Source organism: Silurus aristotelis (assembly GCF_946808225.1).
Source record: "Silurus aristotelis genome assembly, chromosome: 16".
NCBI lineage: Eukaryota > Metazoa > Chordata > Actinopteri > Siluriformes > Siluridae > Silurus > Silurus aristotelis.
In genome coordinates, this window is record NC_139589.1 from 5,433,675 (window position 1) to 5,453,523 (window position 19,849).

A 19,849-nucleotide genomic window follows, 5' to 3' on the forward strand; every position below is an offset into this window, starting at 1 on the left:
CGTAAACTCCAGTGTTTATAAACAAGCTGAGGTTTTCACAATCCTGGTTCTGGTCCTGCGTATTTTACCGAGGTTCAATTCAACAATGATTTTTATTTAACTGATGAATGGAGCAGGTGCGTTTTATGGATAATTTAATAACTAAAATGTGCAGCACAGAGGAACAAAATGAAAAGATGTAAGAAATGTTGGACAATATTGTATAGAAAGTATAATAGAAATAGAAGCATCACTGCCATCATACACTATACTGCCAAAAGTTTGCGGACACCTGGTCATAAGGTTTTTTTTTTTTAAAGCATCACATTTCACATTTAGTCCCAACTTGCTCTTATAATTCCCTCCACTTTTCTGGGAAGATGTTCCACCACATTTTATAAGTGTGCTTGTGGACCGTTTGCGTTCATCAGCCACAACGGTGTTGGTAAAGTCAGGTACTGATGTAGGTGAGGTGAGCTCGCTTTGTGCACAGGGGCATTGCCATGCTGGGACAGGTTTGGGTTTTCAAGTTCAAGTGAACACTTTTATTATATCACATCCAAAGACATCCTATACAATTGTGTACCTCCAGAAGAACCACATATGGTGAGAAATGTCAGGTGTCCCAATACCTTTTGTCCATATAGTGTACATCAATCTTAGTGTTATTACAGAAAAATGAATTTATTTAGCAAAATTTACAAGGTTTTCTTAGGTCCCATACGAATATGGAAAAATAAACAATTTGGCACGAAACATAAATTAAAATACAGCTACAACTATGTAAACGATTTTTATTTCCACTATACACTTATCTAAAGATAAATTAATAAAACCTCAGAAAAAGTAACAAAGATTTTTACATTTCAATGTATTTTCAATTGTAGTTTGTAAGTTGTACGTTCAAGGAAAGTGAAGAACAACATTAAAGCCTTCTCTGCGTTAGGTCCCATTACGAGGCTTCCCCTGAAAGGTCCAACGCTCCCCCTCTGGTCAACTTGCTAGATTTCATATCCTGATTGGAGTGCTGGTAAATGAGTGGAGCACTGCTGGTACCCAGGTTCTGCAGGTCTTGAATCTGAGCATCTAGAGGAACTTGTAATAACTTTCCACTACTTCTCCAGTACAGGCAAAACTCGTCTGGCTGGTCCACTCCAAATTTGTTGGCGCAGAGTTGTGCCAAAGCTTCTCCGCTGAACCCTTCCTTCCACTGCAAAGTCTTTACCAGACTGCACTCTCCATCTTGGAACAGCACCTTTACAAACCTCTACAGGATACAAAGATATTAACAGTGGTTATAATTTACATTTATGGCATTTGGTAGATGCCCTTATCCAGAGCAACTTACATTCATCTCATTCATCCAACTGAGCAGCTATAGGGTAAAGGGCCTTGCTCAGGGGCTCAGCAGTGGCAGCTTGTTGTGGCTGGGATTTGAACTCATGACCTTCACCTCCTAAGTCCAAAGCCTTAACCACCAAGCTACCACCTCCACTTATAATAAATCTTGATTGTTATTCAACAAAGAAAATGTCAGAATAACTGACCTGTTTTATGTCATTCTGGCTCTTGGACTCTGTGCTACGACGGAGGCTCCACTCCTTCAGGGATTCCTTGACTTGGTGGGTAAGTTTACTGGAAGGCATAGCATCTGGCTCACTCTGTATATAGCTAAGGCTGGCGTAAACACTGGTCAGATAGTATCCACCTGACAGGAAATGAAGGTGAGTGATGAGTTAACATAAAAGCATGCAATATGTGTTTCATAATGCATGATATCTCTACCCTCTCCAGTCAGCCAAGAGGTTTCTAGCAGCTCCATCATATACTCCACTTCTAGAGAAAACTCGGGCATGTTGCACTGCACGATCACATAGGAAAGAGCTGGCAGGAAGTCATCAGCTCCAAATTCTTGCCCTGTAGTAGTGAGTTTAAAAAAATTATAATTTTGATTGATTATAAAACTAGAAATGAGAAATTTCACAAAGTAAGTTTGTGTACTCCATGCAGTCCTCACCTGTATTGGTCTTCATGGCTTTATAGATGAGCTTGCAGATCTGCAGTAGAAAAATGACTTTGTCGATGGGTGAATAGGCACGTCTCATCAGAGACATCTTGTGCTTTATCTTCTCAATGCCATGAGCATCCGGCACAGCAACCTGCACTTCAAAAAGCTCTCGCGGCGAAGCGTCTCTGGCTCTCGCCATACTCTGAGTCAGCCTCTTCATAGAGCCGTCATGTTCGTGCATATTATAGAGTGCGGTGTCAATCTGCCCTTTCAGAGGTTTCAGTACACAGCGGAACAGGGCTTTTTCCAGTGTCTGGTCTACAAAAACACATGGATAGGCACAGTTCGCTTATCATCATTAGCCCTAGATGTAACATGTTATCAGTGGTGGACAGTAATGAAGCAAATGTAATTCGTTACTGTACTTAAAGCAGCTTTTATCGAATATCGGTATATTTAAGAAAACTTTACCTTCACTACATTTTCAAGTGAAATATCTTGGAAAATTGTTTGAGGGGATAAAAACTCAACTGGTCAAACATGCAGCGAGCCACCAATCAGAGTAGAGCACGTTCGCTGTTTGAACTTGTTTTGATTGCCGTTTTATCTACTTAGCATCAACATACAGTTCAGCGTCAGTTCAACAGTAAGCGGAACATTTTGAGATGAAGAAATGTTGGAAGAAACTCCTGACTCGAACTCGTCACATCACCCTTGGCCTTAATTGCTCAGGTTTTTTTTGGAAGGAGTTCAAAAGAAGGTTTTGGGCTCATGATCATTTTAATAAAAATCAGTGTTTGACTCATTAATATCATTCTATTAATAGATTAACCGTCTTTTCCCATATACTGAGTTGATTAAGCAGAGTCTTGTGCCAAAAATCATTCTAGGAACATTATAGCCATAATAAATCATTGTACACTGGATACTAAAGTACATTTCAAGGCAAATACTTTCACTGCAGTGAAAGTTTAAAGGGAGCATTTTTACTGGAGTGATATTTTACCTACTGTATTTCTACTTTTACTCAACTACATAGTTTGTGTGTCAACACATAAAAAAGGCACTATAAAAAAAAAATCTGTGCTGTGTACCTTTCTCATCCTCGGGCACGAGGGTCTCGATTGGTGGCTCAAGCTCTCCACACTCCAAGAGAAACACCTTAGCCTGGTTGATAAAGTGACGCAAACCCTGCAGCATCTCCACCGTGGTTGTCAGGCACCGGAGATTCAGTGCTTCCCTTTGCTCTTTTAAGAAGTCTTGTATCAGAGCACCAAATGCCATACGCCGGTCTTGCGAAAGGTCTTCGACCAGCCGTATGACTCTCTTCCCTGGTACAAAGAACGATACAAACGCTGCACTCATCTTTCGCAGAGCCGAAACAGACTGGTGAGGAGGATGAGGAGAGGGGATGATAGGGTTACTAGTGCCATGTGTGAGGGAAGGCCTGCGAGGACACTCTTCGGCCTCGTCAAGGCTGCTAATGGAGCTGCTGCTGTCCAACTCGGTGAGGGATGGTGCTTTTCTTTTCTCAAGGACTAGTCCGATGTCCTCCTCCTCATTTTCCTCTTCACTCTCCACAGGGATTTTTCTAAGGGCCTGTGTTTGAAGCAAATGAATAAACCATGCAAACCATAGACTATGTAAAGCAAATGAATAAACCAGGCAAAGGAATTACAGTAATTATTTATGGAGTGCAGTTTGAGGGTGTGTTGTACCTGCAGAAGAGCTTTCGGTGAATGGTAGTCCTCCTCCTCGGCCGTTGGAGAGAGGGTTATCGTGACTGCGGCAGACTTTTTCTTTGGAAGAAGAGGAGGCTGTAGATAATCGGAATCTTCCTCAACAGCTTCAACACTTCTCTTATCCTCCTCGTTGGTCTGAACCACTTCACTTTCCTGCACCTTCTTTCCTTTACATTTGGCTTTCGCAAATAGTGGCGGAGGTGGTGCCGGGGTGACAGGGGGTGAAAGCGAACTTGTGTTTTCGGTGGAGACGCGAACCTTTATGCTGCGTTTAAAATGATGACGCTTGTGCATGGCACCACGAATGGGATGCTCTTGTAGGAATAGTGGGTTGATGAAGCATAAAGCTCCCTGCCCTGCTCCCTGATCCAGTTCAGAAGGACTTCGGGTTTGAATCGGGCAAAACTCCTGGAACAATGTTTCTTGGGTGCTAGTAGATGTGATGGACTGTAGTGGTTTCGAATTTTGGACTACAGGCGCATCCTGTACTGGTGGAGGACCGTTGCGAGGCCCACGAAAGTTTAACTGAGAACTCCAGAACTCTGTATGACACAAGGCAAAGGGTCGTTTCATTGTTCATGTTCGTTGTAATAAAGATCTTTCAAGGAAAATTACATTCTTGAGGTCATTTCTTTTAAACCTAGTTAATCATAGTCTAACGTGAGCTGCAGCTGAAGCTAAACCCAACACATTCTCATACCTTAACCTACATTGTAATAATGGTGACAATCTATATTTACTGAGTTTCCACAGTCTTAAAAAAATACTTGGATGACCACAGTCTAGAGTAAAACCACCATGTACTTACCCACACCCATATGAGAAATGGATTCCAACTGTTTCTGGGATGAAGCCTTGGCTATGGCCTCTGGTAACTCCAGAGTAAAAGGAAGAACATCCCTAATGTAAAATAAGTTAAATAAATCATCATCATGAACAATAACAGTTACAATTATTTAATTTAAATGAAAAGAAATTAGTTTTAAATACCGGCTCACACAGTAGAAGGCAATAAGTCTACAAAGGTCTGGGAAACTTATAGCTGAGCTTTCTAAAGAGAAAGCTGGGGGGTAGAGAGTAACAATTAGTATATATCCACATTCATCCAAGCGAATTGTTCAACACCAAGTTCCAATTATTAATATTAATTAATGTATAGATATTTATTTGATATATATATATATATATATATATATATATATATATACACATATATATATATATATATATATACACACACACACACACACACACACACACACACACACACACACACACACAGGTAGCCCCCAACTTACGAAATACATTGGGACCGGAAAAGTGTTCGTAAGTCGATTATTCCCAAGTCGAGAAGAGTGACGTGTCTCGGTTCCATAATGCATGCCTGTCAGGTGTTCTTCTTCTTCTCCCTCTGTTTGCGGCGTTGTCAAATGTGAATAGTGCGTGTGGATTTTAAAAGGGTGGCAATGTCCGTGTTCGCATCTCAGAAAATTCGTAAGTCGGTCATTCGTAGGTTGGGGGCTGACTGTGTGTGTGTGTGTGTGTATATATATATATATATATATATATATATATATATATATATATATATATATATATATATATATATATATATATATATATAATATAATATATATATAATATAACATTTTGTGTTTTGTCTTTATGCTCTTACTCACTTGAATCCTTTTCCCGGATGATAAACTGTTTGACAAACGATGGTACGCTGTCATCTGCTAGCCTTAGACACAGCATTTTCTTCTGGGATGTGCTGGACTTTCGCACCAGAAAAGTCTACAAAATTGGAGTAACCCTTACATTTACAACAAAATACTGTTTTTTTTGCATTTTGTTCACGATTCTTGTGAGTCTTATATTATTTGCAAATGAACCCATTTCCAAGGAACCACATGAGAAACAGGAGTTTATTTATAATAAAGGAACTTAGGCTTTCTGGAGTTTCTGACATATTTGAACATATGTTTATTTTTTTAGTATCAATTTGTGAGTGGATGTTCCTCACCCCTGGGGGTTCACGCTGTAGGATGTGAAGTGACGTGGCTGAGTTTATAGACATCTGCAGCCATACGGGGTATGTGAGCAGCAGGCGATCCAGCACACTGATGCTCTTCAAGGAGCCTCGCTGAGGACATATCTTCTTCTCTCCTACTGGAGGGGCATCTGGATAGTCATACACGTGGTCGTCCTGCATCTACAATGTATTTAACAACATGCAAGTGATACCACATGTAGTACCAAGTAAATATCTGAGGTGGCATCCTGTGTGGTTTAATGTATTGAAATACAAAAAAAGGTTACAGTTCTGTTATTTGAATGTTGGAAAGAATGCATGGAAAGGGTGCAGTGTTTAGGGGTCCAAGAATGCATAGTTATTTCTATCACTTTCATTGAACAAACAAATAAATTTGACACACATCAAGCACTTTTTGGTGAAACTCACCAAAGTATGACTGTGTAATGATCAATCAGGTGATAGTAGACGGCATGATGCGCATATGAACTTCTCATAAATGTACATAATGTTCTTACAAAGAACAACTTGACCATTCTGATGCTCTGGACTTCCTTTTCAGTAAATACTCTTACCTTTTTTTTAAATTATTTTCCAGTCATCTCTAAGTGATTGTGTAACTTTTTTTTCCATTTAATGGCTATTTTCTACACAAACATGTGCCTTATTTCTCCCGATGACCTTCTGTTCTTACTGGATTTTGGAAACCCCCCACTTTGGGCTCATTCCTCCTCCTGGTCATGTGAGTGCTGTTTGTCATAATCTGACTAATTTTCTAACATTTTTGTGTTGGACTTCTTTGACTGAACTTGTCTATTCTTAGTTGTAGCATGTTTATAATATCATCCTAAACATACGAAATATCTCAATCATAAAAAAAGAAAAAGTTGACAAAGTCCAATAAGATGAACTACTGCTATTACCCACTGTTTAAAGTCCTGAATGCTATTAAAACAGATTGCTTGATTAAATGTTTTTTTTTTTCTTTTGCTTGTTTCTTTCTTTTTTTCCTTAAATTTAGTATTAGCAAACCCAAGCCTCATTGACTTTATCAAAAGGTTTGTGGGCACCTGACCACAAGATTTGTATCTGCCTCTTGAACATCCTATTACACATTTTTCCCATTTGCTGCTTCACTCTTTTGGGAAGATGTTCTACTAGATTTTGAAGTATAGTTCTGGAGATGTGTGCTAATTCATCCACAATGGGTGTTAGCAAAGTCAGGTACTGATGTAGGTGAGGTGAGGAGGCCTGGGGTGCAGTCAGGGTTCTAAGTCAACCCAAAAGTTGTTCAATAGGGTTGAGGTTGGAGCGCTATAGCAGGAAGATCTTCCACTCCATCCCATGAAAACCATATCTTCATGGAGAGGGACATTGTTATGCTGGAACAAGTTTGGGTCTCCTAGTTCAAGTAAAGGGAAAATGTAATGCTTCATCATCCAAAGGCATCCTACAATTGTGTGCCTCCAAGTTTGTGTTCAAAGTTTGGGAAAGAACCACATACCTTAATACTTTTGTCCATGTAATGTATTTTTGCACAAAGCTCTTTTACATTAAGTCAAAGAATTGGACATTTATTTAGAAAAGCATCAAAAAATATTATTATTATTATTATTATTATTATTATCATTATGTGCTGTATAATATATATGTGCAAAATAAATCACTTTTTGAAACTGTTATAAAATAACTTTTCAGATTCAGGATTCGTTTTTCAATAGCAAATATGTTTCTTTTTTGCACTCGTTTGCTAAGAGTATATTCGCAGAAAGCGAAAATGATCAGTAAGTGTTACAAAGTTTAGGTACCCCTGGCATAGGCTGCTTCTGAGTGGGATGGTGAAGAATAATCCTTTTTTTAGCAGTCGTTGGCTGCTATAGCAACACTGGCCCACACGTCCTACCGGGCATTCCCGCCCACTGAAACGCACTAGCCTATTCTGGGGGAAAAAACTTTTAAACTAACTTAACTAAACTAGTATTTTTTACATCTGATAGGATTATACGAATGATGATATAAAAGAAGAGGTATAAGAGAGAATTCAATGTTGTCCACCATGTTTTCCGGCATTACAAAGTTTTTTTTTCTTTCTCCACAACATTGCTTCTATTCTGGTAGGATGTTTTCTTCATAGTTGCTCAGACAGAGATTTAAAAGATGTTCTTCAAGATGGCTTTTCAGCTTGAAAGAGGGGGAAAAAACCTCAGAAGGTATATGATGTAAAGAGATTACAGAGTTCGTGTTTAGGCAGGAGAAGAAGGGAACAGACCTACGTATAGGGTGTGTAAATGAGCCAGCAAGTCCAGGCTTGGTGGGGTGGAAGATTATAAGTATGTGCTTTGGAGGTGTTTGTGGTAATTTTGCATAACATCCATGATCCTGCAAATGTTATAATGGAACTGTTTAAGATACTGAACTGTTAACACACTCATGGTTGGGATAATGAATACTTTCAGGAAAATAAATGAAGAATCATTGGACTTTTTCTTGTATCTGATTTGTTACTCTTATTTGTTGTCTATGTAAAGATTGAAGGTGCATAATAAACCCACGATTACCTTTTAAAGCTCAGCTCTAAAGTACACTATATACACTACAGTATATATATATATATATATATATATATATATATATATATATATATATATATATATATATATATATATATATATATATATACTGTAGTGTACATAACACAGCATACAGGTTCTCTTTGTGTAACTTACAAACAAGTTCATTACTATACACAGCAGACGACAACAATCTGATCTAAATATCCAAGCAATGTAGACTAATAATAATCCAGTCAAATTTTTTCCCAGATGTTGGAAAGTGGAAACAGGGTTGTAAGACCAGATGTGTATGAAATACCCAAATGTAGCCGAATCCACATCTCAGGTTCAGGAGAACTCAGCCAAGCTTTGCATTAGTATATTAGTAAAAGGGATCATGCTTCATAAAGTAATAAAAGCCCAGAGATTTATAGCCGCGGAAAGAAACTAACCGCTTACCTTTTCCACCTCGGCGATCTTCTCACAGTTCCAGTAGCTAAAACACTACTTTGTGCCACGAAGCTGTCAGATCCATGAAGAACCGCTGGACCACAGCAGAGTAGAATGAGCCTCTTGTGTTTTTGCTCACAGGGGATATCGGCAGCTCTAGTTCCTCTTCCACGTGTGTGAGAATATCTCGTTCAGTCTCTTCCCCCCCAGTGGGTGAACCTGTGATTCAGGCATTATTCACACTCCTTCTTCCTCTGCGTGATTTCCACTGTGATTTTTGTAAATGGCAAAAGTTCCTGTGCGTCTACGCATGCGCTTTGGTTAACCAGGCAGGTAGCCTACACCTTGTGGGCACTACGGTGAGCTGGACACTGAGTCACGTTCACAGCAAAACTTGCGTCATCGGAAATGTTTTTTTTGTTTTGTTAATAAATAATAGGAAAGTAAAACTGCGTAGGTGTGGGATTTTAATAATGTAGTGGCTCAAGTAGTTTGCAAAGCTTTAGGTCTGTCGCTTTACCACCATCATTACCATCATCACCACTATTGTACTATTACTTCTACTACTAATACTACTACCATCATTACCACCACCATTACTGCTACTATTACCACTACCAGCACCACCACCATTACTACTACTCTTACAACTACTACCACCACCAGCATTACTACTACTCTTACAACTACTACCACCACCATCACCACCATTACTACTACTCTTACAACTACTACTATTACCACTACCACCACCACCACCATTACTACTACTCTTACAACTACTACCACCACCATCACCACCATTACTACTCTTACAACTACTACTATTACCACTATCACCACCACCATTACTACTACTCTTACAACTACTACTATCACGACCAACACCACCATTACTACTACTCTTACAACTACTAATATTACCACTACCACCACCACCACCACCACCATTACTACTACTCTTACAACTACTACCACCACCATCACTTCTGGTAGATGCCAAACTGCATTTCGTTGCTATGTACCTGTACTATGCAATGACAATAAAGTTGTATCTATCTATCTATCTATCTATCTATCTATCTATCTATCTATCTATCTATCTATCTATCTATCTATCTATCTATCTATCTATCTATCTATCTATCTATCTATCTATCTATCTATCTATCTATCACCACCATTACTACTACTCTTACAACTACTACTATTACCACTATCACCATCACCACTATTACTACTACTCTTACAACTACTACTATTACCACTACCACCACCACCACCATTACTACTACTATTACAACTACTACTATCACGACCAACACCACCATTACTACTACTCTTACAACTACTACTATTACCACTACCACCATCACCACCATTACTACTACTTTTACAACTACTACTATTACCACTACCACTACTACTATTACAACTACTACTATCACGACCAACACCACTATTACTACTACTCTTACATCTACTACTACCACCATCACCACCACCATTACTACTACTATTACAACTACTACTATCATGACCAACACTACCATTACTACTACTCTTACAACTACTACTACTACCACTATCACCACCACCATTATTTCTACTATTACAACTACTACTATCACGACCACCACCATTACTACTACTATTACAACTACTACTATCACGACCAACACCACCATTACTACTACTCTTACAACTACTACTACTACCACTATCACCGCCACCACCACCATTACTACTACTCTTACAACTACTACTACCACTATCACCACCACCACCATTATTACTACTCTTACAACTACTACTACCACCATCACCACCACCATTACTACTAATATCACCACTACCACGATCACTACCACCATTACTACTACTATTACAACTACTACTACCACCATCACCACCACCATTACTTCCCACTATTACAACTACTACTACCACTATCACCACCACCATTACTACTACTCTTACAACTACTACTACCACCACCACCACAATTACTACTACTCTTACAACTACTACTACCGCCATCACCACCACCACCACCACCACCATTACTACTACTCTTACAACTACTACTACCACCATCACCACCACCATTACTACTACTATTACCACTACCACGATCACTATCACCATTACTGCTACTATTACAACTACTACTACTACTACCACAGTCACCACCACCATTACTTCCTACTATTACAACTACTACTACCACCATCACCACCACCATTACTACTACTACTACTACTATTACAACTACCACTACCACCATTATTACTACTATTACAACTACCACTGTTACTACTACTTATTCTACCAGCACTGCTATTTCTACTAGTATTACCACTATCATCACCACAATTACTACTACTATTTCAACTACCACCACCACCAGTAATACTACTACTATTACCACCACCACCACTACTGCCGTAGCTAATTGAAAACAAAATGAAGCAAGTTAAAACACCAATTTAAAAAAATAGACTAAGTGTTGTGGTTGTGATGTCAAAGAATCAGGCTTTAAATGAGCAGAAACAAAGTCAGAAAGTTCCAAGGAAGTGTCCAAAATCATAGCAAATGTCTTTTTATACTCTTTATTACAGCCTAGATAACACCTCTCTTTTTAATTTGTCAACGGTTTCCTCATCTGCAACCATTACCTTCAAACTTTTTGGTACCTTTCATTTTTATTACTTAATAATGGTGGCAATTCCCATCTATCTTTATTTAAGAAAATGATCAAAAGTAACACAAAAAAATTTGAAAAAGTAATAACAATTATAAAAAAAATTCAACAAATGACAATGAAAACATACCATACTGTCACTACTACTACAATACTATTGTATACTACTACTATTAGCACCTCTACTGCCAGTATTACTAGTAGTAGTAGTACTATGTACTCATCCTTACTAGAAGTATGAGTACAACTACTTCTACTTCTACTACTACTATTACTACTACTGTGTACTCCTTCTCCTCTTACTAGTATTATTAGTACCTCTATTGCCACTATTTACTTATTTTCTTACTCCTCCTCTTACTACTACTATTACTACTGCTATTCACAATCACTACTCCTACTTATTATTACCATCATCATCATCATTAGCATTTTTATTATTATAATCACTATGTTTTTTTTATTGTGATTAACTTTGCTTGCTTGCTTGCTTGATGATTTCCCATAAAGAATTGTGTAGCTTGAACTGGAATGAATGTCAACAGAAACCTCATAAAGAAAATGACCAGCTTTTGCCTGAAAATGGCGCTACAGCACAACAATATCATTTTGGGACAGTCATTCCCAAACACAATTTATAATCCTCAACATAATAAATGTATTTTACTTTCTATTATTATTATTATTATTATTATTATTATTATTATTATTATTATTATTGGAGGTGTAACTGCACAGATGTCTACTACTAGTTTGAAGGCTAATACTACTATAAACCACTAGCCTTTCTAATGCCCAGACCGAATCATCATATTAAAAAAGAATATATATATAAAGATTCTATTTAGAAACTGCCATAATTATTTAATAACTTTGTTGGATTCGTCAAAACTATAGCTATGCAGCGTCATCTCAGTCCGGACCGGAACTATACTTACTGAGTTGTTTGCAACACGGACTAGTATGAGAAGCAACATCCGCCAACCGGAAATCGGATATGAAGCATTCCGTGCGGAGTTAGGTAAGATGGGCGCTAAATAACTAGCACACTTCTGTGTAGTTTCTGATTCTTTTTATTATTTCGGTTTGATATTTTCGAATTACACTTCGCCTTGTGTGATTTCTAGGAAGTACAGGATATCGACTGGGTGTGTTTTTTGGGGTTGGTGGCCTTTTTGATAGAACGTTTCCGTCATAGAAAGTGCTAGAAATGCTAGCTCCTGCTTGCTAATAAAGCACGGCGCGTGTGGTAGCCGGACATCGTTATAGATAGAAATCTTGTGTCTGAAGTTGAATATTGTAATTAAAGCATAATGGTTTGATTTACACAAAGCTCAAGCAAGCGAGGTTTTCTACGATGATTGGTAAAAGCTAATCATGCAAAGTAGCCCGTAGTAGCCTATTAACATGAAGCTAATTTGAACGTTTGTCGTGGCGGGTTTACTGCTATGACGTTAGCATGTGAGCCAAACACGGAATTAGTGGCTTATAGCTCATTTACTCTTTCTCTCTCTATATATATATGTGTGTGTAAATGTAAACAGTAAAAAACAGTGCAAATGCTTTAGGCAAGTTTGGGGGGGGGGGGATATTTATTTAAATTCCGACCGATTTCAAGTATAAGTGTTAATAGTTCACGTTTGATCAATTAACACAATGGAAATTTAATGAGCAGAAGAGAAATCTAAGCAATATTTGGTGAGACCAGCTTTTTCCAGCAGTTAATATAATCAGTTATTCTTGTTTACAGTATGCCAACACAGTTTTAAAAGAACTTTGCAGGTAGGTTATTTCAAAACATCTCGTGGATGAAGGCCGCATCAAATCCTTCTGTCTGTCTGTGCAATCCCAGACAGACTGAATGATTTTGAGATCAGTATTCTGTAGGTGCCAGAACTATTACTTCCCGGATTCCTTGCTCTTCTCTACACTAAAGCAAGTTTTTAATGTAATTAGCTGTATATTTAAGGTCGTTGTCCTGCTGGAGAATACATTTTTAGGCCAATCAAATGCCTCCCTGGTGGTTTGGATAAGTATCTGTCTGTATTTTCTGATTGTTGAGGAAACAATGATTTTGATCAAATCTCCAACTTCTTTTGTAGAAACCTCCCCCAAGATTTATACACAGTTTTTGCTCGGTTAATGACTTTTTCAACTTGCATATAAAATTGTTCATTAGTACCTGCTTGGTATAATCGTGTCATCTGGCTCTGATCTTATAAAAGTCCAAAAGTAAGAACTGAAAGTCGAAGGAAGGTCACACCAAATATAGATGTGATTAGTGTGTATTAGATTTCTTTTCTGTTCTGTTCTTTTCTTTTCTTTTTTTTAATTGCTAAAATGAATTAACACTTATTTTTTAAGGCATTCTCACTTCATGGCATTTTGTCATAACTGCTAAACCTTTGCACAGTAACACATACTAATTGATTGCTTATATTTATATAAATAATAATTTGAGCCATGACAACACATGATCTATATTAAAACCATAACCCTGTGATTTCATGTAAAGTTCTGATGCACATCAACATGGTGAAATGTGCACATCAATGTTTGTGGAAAGTGCAGGAAGTAACAGTCCATATTTAGATTTGTGAAGTTAATTTTATATGGTGTGATTTAAATATGTGTCAGAATCTGGGGTAGACTGCTGCACAGTGTTGCCAACACCCTCGTTCCTTTTCATGTTTAGCTCTATGCCCAGTCTGTCTATTGCCCTTTTCTACACTGTGGCATGAAATAACATGTAATCGTTGATGATAGTGCATCGACCTTTGAGGACCTTTCTGTGGTCCAGTATCAGTTGTTAATCCAAAGAATTTATAATCTGCCTTTTTTTTTTTTTTTGAAGGTTCTGTGTCTCCAACAATAACAAAGTGCTGCCAGATTTTCTTTATTACTGGTTGCGGAACAGAAATGCCAGGCTTTTCTCTCTCTCATAACATCTTGTATTAGATCTTGGTTGTGCTGTACACAAAAGTAGACAATGAGCCATGTTCCCCATTTCTAGGTTTTTTTTGCTTGGCTGCAATGGACGACAGCAGTGTGGTGAAGCTCTTTGTTGGGAATCTGGCATTGGAAACAACACAAGATGACCTAATAGCACTGTTTGCCCCTTATGGAAAGCTGGAGACCATTACTTTACTGAGGCAGTTTGCCTTTGTCCATCTGCAGGGAGACGGGGCTGCTGACTTTGCCATACGTGGTCTGAATGGTCTAGAGTTTCGTGGTCGCAACCTTGTTGTCGAAGAGTCTCGAGGAAGGCCCCAGAACTCTGTTAAAGTGTATGTGGGGAACCTGAGTGCTCTGTGCACAACCGACGAACTGCACAAACTGTTCTCTCAGTTTGGCAACGTCTTGGAGTGTGAAAAAGTGAAAAGTATGCTGCATTTGAAATGTTTTTTTTGTTTGTTTTTTTCTGCTGGTGCAATTTAACCTTCAGCATACTGATTTTCTAATATTGTCTCTTGTTTCTTTCTGTGTTCTTTTGCAGCCAAACCCAACTCGTCGATAGGCTATACGTTTGTACACATGGAGCATCAAGAGAATGCAGAGAGCGCAATCGAGGCCCTCCACGGGACCTCGTACATGGGTCGGCCACTTTCTGTGGAACTCTCAAAAGCCCAGCAAACAAAGCCAGCAGCCATTTCCAAGGTGCCATGTGCACGTTGCGGGACACAGGGACACTTTGCTGGTGAATGTCCCTCCAGGCCGCCGTTGGAGCACCACCAGAGTCAGGCGGCCGTGCTTGCTGCTGCGGCTGCAGCTGCCGCTGGACTTCCTATTCAAGTGCAACAGAGCGTTCACAACTCTTTCTTCAACACCAACACCTCTGATCCAACATATGCAGCGCTGAAGGGTCTGACTGAAGCCAGCGGCTCAGATGGTAAGCCAGTTAGCGCCGCAGTTTACGGTGCCCTAGCAAGTCAAGTGTACGGTGCTGTGGCCAATCAGGTCATGGGCCAGGGCGTGGATGACTCTGGCTATCCAGCTGCAGTAGAGGCACCTTCAGCCACCACAGCCATGAATCCTGCCTACGGAACAAACTCCACTGCATATGCAGGCCCTGCCTATGGGACCATGGGTGGGGCGGAGCCTGACCCGCAAGCCATGTTTGAAGCTGCTCGGCAGCGATTCATTGAGCAGGGCCAGCAAGTGTTGGCTGAGCAGCAGGCTATGACCAAATCAGAGCGTGACAGAAGCCCGGTGAGACGTTCTGCTCTGCTGCCTGACCCCGTTCCCCAGCCTATCAGTGCGACGAGACCCAAACGCCGTGCTTTGCTGCCCACGCCGCCTGGAGGACCGGAACTTCCTGCTATTAAAGATGGAGACCCTATTGCAAGGTACAAGCATGCAGTAATGAATGTAGTCCCTATGGGACTGGGTTACAATGATGTCCTTTAAACAAATGCTTTTTTGTTTAGGTTTAATCTAAGATTTTTCTGTTTTTTTTTATTTTTTATTTAATATTAGGTGCTATGCAGAATATGTTCAGCAGTACCAGCAATACCAACAGTACCAGCAGTACCAACAATACCAACAGTACCAGTACTATTATCCACCACCACCGCCGCTCCCACCGCCTCAGATGCCCACCATGCCCATGCCACCTACAGGACCGATGGATGCCAATCACTTGGCGGCTCCTGGAACCGTCGCATCTTCAAGAGCGTATGAGCCACCTCCACCACACAAGGATCCCCACCTCCGCAATCCTGACTACTCCCACCACCACATGCCAGAGCCCACATACCGATAGGGCTTACCACTTCACATTGTGTGTATGTATGTATGTGTGTGTGTGTGGGGGGGGTTTGACAGTGCTGAATGTGCGTGTCAGTGTTGGTCCCTCTTTAAGTTGATAATGAAAGGGATGCATTAAATATTTTCATTGGCTTTATGCACCAAACTCGTGTTTTTGTTTTATTAGTCTATTCATTAGACCTCATCATAAATTCCAACCAATTTGTTGTGCCTAATCTGACACCAGCTTGTTCCAGAAGCCTTTTAAATTTCTCTCAAACCACAGATGATACCATTTTGAGCAAACAATTTGGTTGAATTGGGTGGAAGATTCTGTCATTATTTAGAGATGCCTTTGCAAGGTCTAGGTGCTGTAGTTTTTACTTAACTACAGGCTGGTTTTAAGAAACCAAAATTCATCTTTGTTGCTGGAACGCAGTAGTGGAAATTTGAAACACAAAGAGGACCTGTGTGGATGATGGTTGTGTGTGTGTGTGTGTGTGTTTGCGCGCGCGTGTGTGTGTGTGGTGGTGTTGTAACATCCAGTTGTTGAAGAATTATTTTCACTCGCAACAGAGCCACACATTTACATGCATCAGATCATCTGTTCCAAACGGGTGGGATTTGGCTTTGGGACGAGACGTGCTCCATCAGTATCAGCTAAATAACACAATAGAACTTGATGTGTTTCAGCCCATTAGGCACAGCCTGAGGGCACATAAGGGCATGACCTGCTCACAGCACGAACCTCAACTCCGTTTATAAAATTCTCCTGTTGGAATGAGGCTAGACTACAAAAAAGGGTGTTTGTTGGGCTAGCTAACATTTATCATTCTCACAGAAAAGACTTGACTAGTGTATACGCATACTTAAATCTTAGTTGTTTTTTTTTCTTGTTATTTCCATAATCTTTATTGACTCTTATTTGGAGATGCTATTTGTATAGCCTGCAGATTGTTCTGCAGTATTAAGGAATCACCTGCTATTCCTAGTTTTGTTTTTCCTCTCATACATGGATAACAATTATGTGTTCAGGTGATTATTGATGGGTAATCTTTCAAATGACTTTTTTTTTTTTTTTTTCCGAGACAGATTTGTCCCTCCAGTTTCTTGCGATAAATTTTTTTTTTCCTTTATATTTTTCTTATTTTCTCAATCATTTGATACTTTTTTCATCCCAGTACATTTTAGACTGATTTGGCAACGCTCACTTAGTTGCTTTGCCTTTTGAGGGTGTAAGGTCTATTGCATTAGGCCTCCGGTTGATTTGAGTTTGAGAATAAAACAGTGAATATAAATATGGGATGTATTTTTGTTCAAACGTAAATGTGATAAACCAGTGAATGATGGTTTTTAGGCAGTTTGAATTAAACTCTATCTAGTTTACATTTGAATTATTTCTCCAACTTATCATTGAGGTTTCCCAAAAGCAGCATATTTAATACTTATTATTCCAGTGATTGTTCTCATTTGATTCAAATCTGCCTGTTTAACTGAGGAAGGAGTCTACATGAGGTTTTCATAACATCTGGTATGTCTTAGCGTATTTAATCATTGAATATGCAGGCTGTTAGTGCTCTTTTTCTTTGCAGATCTGCATCGATTGTAAGCAAAAGCTTATTGGGCGTATTTGTAGGGGTTTGGCCTCAGATGTTATGGAGAATTTTGTAGAATTCCTTCATTGTGCTTTACAGACCTGAGTAAAATGATTAATGAAAAAAGTCAGAGAAAGCTCTCCTTTTTTAATGATCTTATGTCCTCTTTCCTTTAGAATGCACCTCAGACTGTCTTCAGTCTTTCATTCCAACGCTGAGAGATGGTGGGGTACATGCACACACACACACACACACACACACACACACACACACACACACACACACACACACACGCACGCACAAGCATTGTCTCACTGACCTATTGGCCTGGATACATTAAATCTTTTAACATAATAGGCAACTGATCGCAATGACCTGCAATCATTCGATGAATAGATTACCATTTGTCTTTTTTTTGTTCCCCCCCCCCCCCCCCCAAATGTATTATGTCAGGGATTTGTTTTTTGTGTATAATTAAAATATCTGGAAGACATCTGCTAGAAAGCTTGGCATTACTTCTAAATGTATCCAGGCCCTGATGTTTATAAGACGCAAAAGCCAGATATCATATTGGAGTGGTCATTGTTTTTCGCTCATAACATTTAGTGGCTCGGTGATGGAAGGGTAACTGTTTATAGTGCATCAAGCTTCCACACATTAACGCAAATGTTAAAATTTTGCTAGAAATAGTGAATGACTGGTTACTCGTACTGTTCTTCCAGCCACATTTTCCCTTTTCGCTAACTACAGCTAAAATGGCTCCCCGGGCCTCAGGACGCCAAGTTGACACATGACGGGGGAAGAGAATTAGAGTCCCACAGTGGCATGGATGCACTCCCCAGAAAGGTAAAGCCCTCTGGCCCCAATCACGCTTGCACCTTGAGCATACACCACTTTCCCTAAATCTCCTGCTCCAGCTCAGCTCAGATCCACCTTCTGGCTGAAGGAAAAAAAAAAAAAATGCGGCTGTAACAATGTCACAGGTTAGGGTTACATAAATGACAGAAATCAAAGCTTTAGCTCAGGCACACAAAGTACCCCACATGATCTTGGTTTGGTTGTTTGCAAATGTTTTTTTTTCCTTTCCAATATACAATGTTGGTTAAAGCCTCATTGGCACATCCATTCAGAATGTCCTAGTACCTTAGGCCAGGAATGATGACAGTGTCAAAATATCCTTTATTAAGAACATAGGAGCGTGTGAGATCACAGGAAAATTGAATTGTTGGCTTGTTCTGTGGCATTTGGTGTTTGTTTTAAGCATTTTCAGTAAGACGAGACGAGATGCGCATACGCTCACAACTGAGGTTCCCTGGCTGTGCTTTGAACAGTTAAGAAGACAGCACAGCTTTAAGGGGAGCGCAGTACGATCCAAAAGGCAAGAGCTGGGGCTGTCGCCTGGTAGGTGAGTAACCAGCGCGCCACTGTCCCACTCAGACCTGTTCCCGCTCTCAAACCCAACACCTCGCCTCCCCCATCACTCCAACTGATTCTGTACACCCCCAACTCGCCGTGCATGCCTCAGAGAACGCTTTTAGAAATTACATATAGGAATTAGCCAGGAGCAGGTTCTCATATGAGGACCGATGCAGAAATTTAAACGGCTTCAAAACATTTGTTTAAAAATCTTTCCTAAGAAGTCTGTTGTGTTCCTCGAGTTCTGACTGGACCCAAGTGTTTGGCTGTTTGGGTGTTTTTATAACATGACTCATTGTATAGTCAAGTCCAACATCTCCCGAATTTACAGTTTAACAGTACAGGAGGGAAAATCCGATGTCAGTTAATTGAAATGTATTGTCCTTCCTCATCGTCCATGATGTATTGCAGCTTTTACTTCACATCTGTTTCACTGACACCGTGTATAAGCTGTCATTTGAACAACATGCGCCATTACCCCCTACCCGCCACCCCCCTTTAGAGTGTAAAGCATTGCTTACGATCTATTTAGGTCAGGAAATAAATATTCAGGGAACATGCTTTAGTTGAGCTAAATGCTACCACTTTTACTGAGATCAGTTTACTTCTTTTTGCTACTGTCCCA

At 39.6% G+C, this 19,849-nt stretch overlaps 2 protein-coding genes across 9 annotated transcripts; one reads left to right on the plus strand and one right to left on the minus strand.

The window, feature by feature from the left end:
- Nucleotides 1-642: 642 nt before the first annotated feature.
- Nucleotides 643-9,167, minus strand: rin1a (Ras and Rab interactor 1a). Its single transcript, XM_083564666.1, has 11 exons — nucleotides 8,773-9,167; nucleotides 5,753-5,941; nucleotides 5,409-5,523; nucleotides 4,720-4,792; nucleotides 4,538-4,629; nucleotides 3,706-4,271; nucleotides 3,082-3,586; nucleotides 1,997-2,305; nucleotides 1,765-1,896; nucleotides 1,527-1,687; nucleotides 643-1,246 (listed from the first exon to the last, which is right to left on the minus strand). The coding sequence occupies exons 2-11, from the start codon at nucleotides 5,939-5,941 to the stop codon at nucleotides 932-934; spliced, it is 2,457 nt and encodes an 818-aa protein (XP_083420792.1). The 5' UTR covers nucleotides 8,773-9,167; the 3' UTR covers nucleotides 643-931.
- On the plus strand, nucleotides 6,308-19,805 carry rbm14a (RNA binding motif protein 14a). 8 transcript variants are annotated; one of them, XR_014537234.1, is made up of 7 exons: nucleotides 12,400-12,488; nucleotides 14,481-14,849; nucleotides 14,964-15,813; nucleotides 15,944-16,141; nucleotides 17,985-18,037; nucleotides 18,559-18,654; nucleotides 19,070-19,209. XR_014537234.1 is itself a non-coding variant. In XM_083564679.1 (6 exons), the coding sequence occupies exons 1-6, from the start codon at nucleotides 12,431-12,433 to the stop codon at nucleotides 18,600-18,602; spliced, it is 1,572 nt and encodes a 523-aa protein (XP_083420805.1). In that variant the 5' UTR covers nucleotides 12,400-12,430; the 3' UTR covers nucleotides 18,603-18,752. The 8 variants fall into 8 exon arrangements, 7 of the variants coding, with proteins under 7 accessions (XP_083420809.1, XP_083420810.1, XP_083420805.1 ...); XM_083564679.1 differs by lacking the exon at nucleotides 19,070-19,209 and having other exon boundaries at nucleotides 18,559-18,752; XM_083564683.1 differs by lacking the exon at nucleotides 14,481-14,849 and adding an exon at nucleotides 6,308-6,503 and having other exon boundaries at nucleotides 12,365-12,488; nucleotides 17,985-19,805.
- Nucleotides 19,806-19,849: the final 44 nt, after the last annotated feature.

What these genes read in the sequence shown, in the direction of transcription:
- rbm14a (XM_083564678.1), top strand. Translation starts at nt 12,431, where the DNA reads ATGAGAAGCAACATCCGCCAACCGGAAATCGGATATGAAGCATTCCGT. An exon ending in AGCATTCCGTGCGGAGTTAG is followed by an intron (nt 12,489 to 14,480) that starts GTAAGATGGGCG and finishes CCCCATTTCTAG; the next exon opens with GTTTTTTTTGCTTGGCTGCA. An exon ending in GGAGTGTGAAAAAGTGAAAA is followed by an intron (nt 14,850 to 14,963) that starts GTATGCTGCATT and finishes GTTCTTTTGCAG; the next exon opens with CCAAACCCAACTCGTCGATA.
- rin1a (XM_083564666.1), bottom strand. Translation starts at nt 5,941, where the DNA reads ATGCAGGACGACCACGTGTATGACTATCCAGATGCCCCTCCAGTAGGA. An exon ending in TACAGCGTGAACCCCCAGGG is followed by an intron (nt 5,524 to 5,752) that starts GTGAGGAACATC and finishes CCAATTTTGTAG; the next exon opens with ACTTTTCTGGTGCGAAAGTC. An exon ending in CTCTTGGCTGACTGGAGAGG is followed by an intron (nt 1,688 to 1,764) that starts GTAGAGATATCA and finishes ATTTCCTGTCAG; the next exon opens with GTGGATACTATCTGACCAGT.